The sequence below is a fragment of the Eurosta solidaginis genome, chromosome 4 (assembly GCF_040869045.1).
Source record: "Eurosta solidaginis isolate ZX-2024a chromosome 4, ASM4086904v1, whole genome shotgun sequence".
Classification (NCBI taxonomy): domain Eukaryota; kingdom Metazoa; phylum Arthropoda; class Insecta; order Diptera; family Tephritidae; genus Eurosta; species Eurosta solidaginis.
Window position 1 is genome coordinate 44,583,268 of NC_090322.1, and position 6,746 is coordinate 44,590,013.

The following is a 6,746-nucleotide window of genomic DNA, read 5'->3' on the forward strand; positions in this document are numbered from 1 at the left end:
TAAAAAGAAAATATTTTTCCGCCAACTAATTTGCAACTTAGAAAACGGAACTACGATGTTGTTGTTGTTGTTGTAGCGATTAGGTTACTCCCCGAAGGCTTTGGGGAGTGTTATCGATGTGATGGTCCTTTGTCGGATACAGATCCGATACGCTCCGGTAACAGCACCATTAAGGTGCTGGCCCGACCATCTCGGGGACGATTTATATGGCCACATTAAACCTTCAGGCTATCCCTCCCTCCCCACCCCCAAGTTCCCTGAGGAGCTTGGGGTCGCCAGAGCCTCGTCTGTTAGTGAAACGGGATTCGCCGCTCGAAGGTGAGGTTGACAATTGGGTTGGAGAAGCTATATATTGCGCTACACAACCCCTTGAATCCGATCGAAATGCAGAATACAAAAAATCGAACGATTCGAAGTGGGATCGAAAGAGATTGTAACACAGAATACCAAAATTGCCAAATCGAAAAAATTTCAAAGTCAAAATGCAGAATATGGCTGATTCACACTAGCAGAAAAATAACTGTTGACTGCCAATTGTACGTCACAATTATCGATTTTTCATTCGCCGATTGTGACATTGCACACATCACTCTTCTATCGTTGATTGTGTTCTGTCAAATAGGAAAAACACTTTGCTTTGAGCAGGTTCGTCTAAATATTACTCACACATTTTTTATATACAAAAGTGCAATATTGAGATAGTGTATCACTGTGTTTATAAAGTGTATTTTGTTGTTGAGGAAGGACTGGTGGAGCTGAACACATATTACCTGCCATAGGTTAATAAATGTAAGTTTTGTATTTATCATCCTATTTAAAACATATTGCTGAAATGTTTATGTTTTGTTACAGTTGAGGTATTGGTACAACTATGAATCCAAGCTCCAATACGGATGGCATTGGCTATAAGGCAGAAATATTTTTGCAACAACAAAGGCAACCACAACAATTATGTGTGGAAACATTTTCGGTTTATGTGGCAACTTGGAATGTAGGCAGTCGTTTTCCGGACAATATCTCATTACGTACACTCTTGGGTCTACATGGTGGCGATGAACAAAATCTTATACAACAACAACAACAAAACACATTACCAGATATTTATGCTATTGGTTTACAGGAGGTAAACGTTCAACCCCAACAACAAGTACTTGGCCTTTTCAAAGAAGATCCATGGACACACAAAGTTAAACATATATTAAGAGACTACGATTATGTGGTTATTAAAACTGAACAAATGCAAGGATTATTACTTACGATTTTGGTGCGACGTGCGCATGTACAACATATGCGTGATATTGAACCCGAATTTACACGCACAGGGTTCGGCGGCATTTGGGGTAATAAAGGAGCAGTTAGTATACGTTTTTCATTGTATGGTTGTGCCTTAACTTTTGTAGTGGCACATTTGGCAGCACATGATCAGCATTTAGATGAACGTATCGAGGATTATGAACAAATAATGGAAAATCATCATTATCATGTACCACATTATCGTGAAATATACGATCATGATTATGTCTTTTGGTTTGGTGATCTTAATTTTCGTCTAATGGGTGACGATAGTCCAGCTGAAGTATTGGATGCTATTAAAAATGAGAAGCTTTTAAATGAACTCATGCAACGTGATCAATTATTACATGTACGTACAATATTACAAAAAGCATTTCATTTAATGCATGAACGTTTGCCTGAATTTCCACCAACATTTAAATTCCACGAAGGCACTTCAAACTATGATTTGAAACGACGTCCTGCATGGACAGATCGTATACTATATGCTTTACAACCGCTTAATAAACGACCCGACAAACGACTAGCCATTGAACAAAGATCATATAAATCGCATCCTGCTTATACAATAAGCGATCATAAACCTGTAACCAGCGAATTTAGTATTAAGCTTTATCCTTATTATCGTGCAATTTGTGTTAACTTTAAAGAAATCAACGAATGGCAAATTGGTGAAGAAAACACAGTTGAATATATTAAACCAAATGATTTTGAAGAACGTAAACATGATTGGATTGGAGTTTATCGTGAAAGTTTTTCTAGCCTTAAAGAATATATTGGGTATGAGTATGTTAATCAAGCGGAATCACCACCTTCATCACCTGATACACCTGTAAATGCCTACTTCGAAACACCAGGACCCCATCGTTCGCGTTCACATCATCATCGTAATAGAGAACGATTGCGTCGTCAGCAATTGCAGGATGAAGAAGATATACGTTTAGATTTTTCCGATGACATCAATATGCGTGATGGCGAACGTTATTTGTTAATATATTTTCAAAATACTGGTTTACGTGGCGTAACCAGTATAGCTGGTATGAGTAATATATTTCGTGCGGTTATGCCTAGGGGAGGAAATGCAAATCATTCTTGAAAACAACTTAAGAGACATAAATAATTACAAAGCTAAATTTATTATTGACTGTATGTACGAAGGTACATCCTAATTGAGATGTATATGAACGATTTTCCATGCATACTGTATGTACCATACCTTATATTAATATTATGTTTTTCTATTGCACTGTTAAAGACATTGATATATACTTATGTGTATCGCGCATATAGATCTTAGAGAGCTATCTCGAATTTCTTTATCTCTGTAGGTTCAGATCCACACACCAGTTTCAATAATGACTTAGGCATCGCAAAACTCATTGATGAAATTCTATGAACGTAGGCAATCTAGGCTATTAGTTTAAGATCCGACCTTGTCAAATCTTTTAAAAGTACGAAACACACATCACATACAATTTTGCATGTATGAAAATTTGCGAGTGGTTGCCTGAAAATATCCTGGCAAGAATATGGTAATAAATAATTTTTCAAGAATAAAAACGTTGCGCACATTTGTTAAACGAACAAGATATATTCTCACATTGAAAATTGCTTATAAATTGTTGGGGTTTTTTTTTTTTTTCTAAAGCTGAAAGCCTTTTTCTGCTTGCTTGGAAAAAAATTTCAATGGGAAATCCATGATGGATGTGGAAAACAGAAAAAAAAACTTAAAGGTTTAGAAGAAAAACGCCGAATATTGGTGGATGTCTTTGCTAACTTGAATCCCCACTATACCATATCTGAGTCGATACATATCAATCTCGCAAAAGTCCATCATATCTAAGGATGATGTTGCTGTTGTAAAATACATATATTACGCACATTGCAAAGAATAAAATTATGAAAAGTACATGAAAGCGTATTTGAAGTACATACATTTTTACGCTGAACTTATGCACGATAAAAAAAAGCATGGACTTAGTTTCTATAAATTGTATACGCTTTTTAGATGCCGTTTTTACTTTACAAATTCCATCATAAATATGTATCCCAATATGCAATAACGGAGCGCAATCCGTTGTGCTTCAATGGACTCGTGCTATTTTGATTTACACTTCCATCAGAGCTTGGTGATCTTTGAAAAAAAAGAATATGACTAAATTTGAAAAAATTTCAACTGTATACTTAGACCTAGTTTGCATATAGCAAGTTATCTTAATTTTTTCACTTAACTCCTAATCGTTAATTAAATAACTCCCATATAAATGTGTCCCTTCGATAATCAGTAATTATGAACAAATTTTTCATAGAAAAACTACCACCTCTTGAGTATAATTTCTAATTGGAAGCACGAAATAAAAGACAAACGAGAAATTTTACAGATAACAATCTAGTTTTTAGGGAGGGAACATACGAAAACGCGTAGAATCTCTATTGAGGATGTATTGCAGATTAGTGCGTGTGTAACGTGCCCTTACGCACTTTGCTATGTACTGTTACGAATATTAGCAAAACTAAGGAGTGGTGCCGTCTCTAAGCCGATGCTAAGCAGTGACGTGAATGCACATCAATAATTCAATCATTATGTATCTACATAAACGAAACAATAACTGCGTCTACATATATGTACCATGTACGTATACGAGCAGCGGAGAGTCAATGCACTAACACATGCATATATCTGAGATACTCCTATAAGTATGCAATGAGAAAAACTATAAAATTGTGCAATTGTAGTTACAGCTGAGAAGTTTGAGAGCTACTGGACTAGTAGATTCTGGAATCGCCTAGAAGATGTATAAAATTGTGCAATTGTAGTTACAGCTGAGAAGCTTGAGAGCTCATGGACAATTCTAGTAGATTCTAGAAGATGCGAACGAGGAAACCAGAGAGTATAAAAGGCCGCAGATGTAGAGGCGCTGGAATTCAGTTTGATTTGAGTTGTCAAGCAGTTACGACTAAGACGATATCTAGCGAGCAATAGCAGTATTATTTTGAAAGTCAGTTTCCTTTAAGCTATCAGTTTGGTTATTAAGCTATTCGTTGCACAGTTTGAGTGTTATTGTGAAGTATTTTAATAAAGGCCATTTTTCCATTATTCAATATTGGAGTTATTTATTCAACAGTTTAGCGATACGAACCTAGCAAAAGGGCAAATAAGAGGATTTGCAGAAAATTCGTTACAATTGGTGTAAGAAGAGGAATTGTTGAGTAAATTCAGAAGATTGGGAATACAACTTCGACATGGCAAAGTTCAGTGAATTGAAGATCCAGCAAATGAAAAAGGAGTTGGAGAGCCGTGGATACAACCGGCAATAAGATCGAACTTCAAGCACGGCTACGAGAGGTAATGGAGTCGCAAGGAATTGATGTGGACGAGTTTGTCTTTTATCCTGATGGGGACGAAACAACAACAAAAATTGAAGAGAAAACCGAAACATCGCAGACAGTTACGAGCACAGACTTGAACATGATATTGGCTGCAATAACTGCTCAAACATCGCAGGAGACACGTTTAACATCCAAGATGGAAGAACAGAAAACGTATATGTCATCACAATTTGAATCGCAGGAGACACGCATAACATCGAAGATTGAAGCAAAAGAAACGCGTATGTCAGAAATGTCGACACAGATTACATCGAAGATTGAAGCACAAGAAATGCGTATGGCAGAAATGTCGACACAGATTACATTAAAGATGGAGACACAACTGAAAGAAAAAGAGGCACACATAACAGTACAACTCGAAGCGCAAGAGGCGCGTATATCATCAAAACTCGAAGCACGTATGGACGAGAAAATAACGCAGTTTGAGGAAAAAATCGAAGCCGAGGTGGATGCTTTGAGAGGTTGTTGTTGTTGTTGTTGTTGTAGCAGTGCTTCGCCCCACCTAATAAACGCGACCGATCACAAACTGTCATCAATATCCTCTAACGGGAGTCCAAGGAAACTTGCTGTTTCAACAGGGGTGGACCATAGGGAAAGGGGTGTTAGAGGCGTTGGTTTCACATTACAATTATAGAGATGGTTGGTGTCATGTGGGGACACATTGCAAGCGGGGCATACATTTTGTATGTCGGGGTTGATTCTGGATAGGTAAGAGTTTAACCTGTTACAGTATCCAGAACGAAGTTGAGCCAGAGTGACACGCGTTTCCCTGGGGAGTATGCGTTCCTCTTCCGCAAGTTTTGGATACTTTACTTTGAGTACTGGGTTCACCGGGCAATTCCCGGCATAAAGGTCCGACGCCTGTTTGTGGAGTTCACCAAGGACCTGCTTGTGTTTTTTCGCTTCATACGGCTGTGTTCTCAGATGCCGTATTTCCTCAAAATGCTTACGGAGATGACTCCTTAAGCCCCTAGGCGGTGCTGGCTCGTCAATCAGATGTCTGTTGGGATGCCCACGTTTCTGGGTATTCAACAGGAACTGTTTGGTCAGCATCTCGTTTCTTTCCCTGATAGGGAGTATTCTCGCCTCATTATGTAGATGGTGTTCTGGGGACATAAGAAGACAGCCCGTGGCAATTCTGAGAGCAGTATTTTGGCAGGCCTGTAGCTTCTTCCAGTGGGTAATTTTTAGGCTTGGCGACCATATGGGTGACGCGTAGCACGTAATCGGCTGGCTAATTGCTTTGTATGTAGTCATGAGCGTTTCTTTATCTTTTCCCCAGGTACTGCCAGCAAGGGATTTGAGGATTTTGTTACGGCTCTGAATTCTCGGAGCAATTGCGGCTGCGTGCTCACCAAAATGTAGATCCTGATCAAACGTCACACCCAAGATTTTGGGGTGTAGGACAGTCGGTAGCGTAGAGCCATCGACGTGGATGTTCAAAATGGTCGACATTTGGGACGTCCATGTTGTAAATAAGGTCGCGGAAGATTTAGTCGGTGATAATGCCAGGTTTCGCGAGGCGAAAAAACTGGAGAGATCAGGGAGGTAGCCGTTTATTTTATTGCATAGCTCATCGATCTGTGGGCCTGGGCCTGTGGCCATTACTGTGCAGTCATCGGCGTAGGAAACGATTGTGACTCCTTCCGGTGGTGAAGGTAGCTTAGATATGTAGAAATTAAACAGAAGTGGGGATAGGACACCACCCTGTGGCACCCCTTGTTTAATTCTCCTTGGCTTTGATGTTTCGTTTCTAAATAGCACCGATGCCTGCCGACCACCCAGATAATTTGCGGTCCACCTTTTAAGACATGGGGGAAGGGTAGACCCTTCCAGGTCTTGCAGTAACGAGCCATGGTTGACCGTATCAAAAGCTTTTGATAGGTCTAGCGCTACGAGTACTGTTCTATGGTGGGGGTTTTGATTTAAACCGCAATTTATCTGGGTGCTAATGGCATTTAGCGCGGAGGTAGTGCTATGGAGTTTTCTGAAGCCATGCTGATGGGAGGCTAGTTGCAAATTTGCTTGGAAATAAGGGAGCAAAATGGCTTCGAGCGTCTTTG

The 6,746-nt window shown here is 39.4% G+C and overlaps 1 protein-coding gene across 1 annotated transcript; it reads left to right on the forward strand.

Annotated features, from left to right (window-relative positions):
* Positions 1 to 605: 605 nt before the first annotated feature.
* Positions 606 to 5,415, forward strand: LOC137249663 (inositol polyphosphate 5-phosphatase K). The gene is made up of 2 exons (XM_067781366.1): positions 606 to 789; positions 853 to 5,415. Exon 2 carries the CDS (start codon positions 872 to 874, stop codon positions 2,387 to 2,389), a length of 1,518 nt encoding a protein of 505 aa, XP_067637467.1. The 5' UTR covers positions 606 to 789; positions 853 to 871; the 3' UTR covers positions 2,390 to 5,415.
* Positions 5,416 to 6,746: the final 1,331 nt, after the last annotated feature.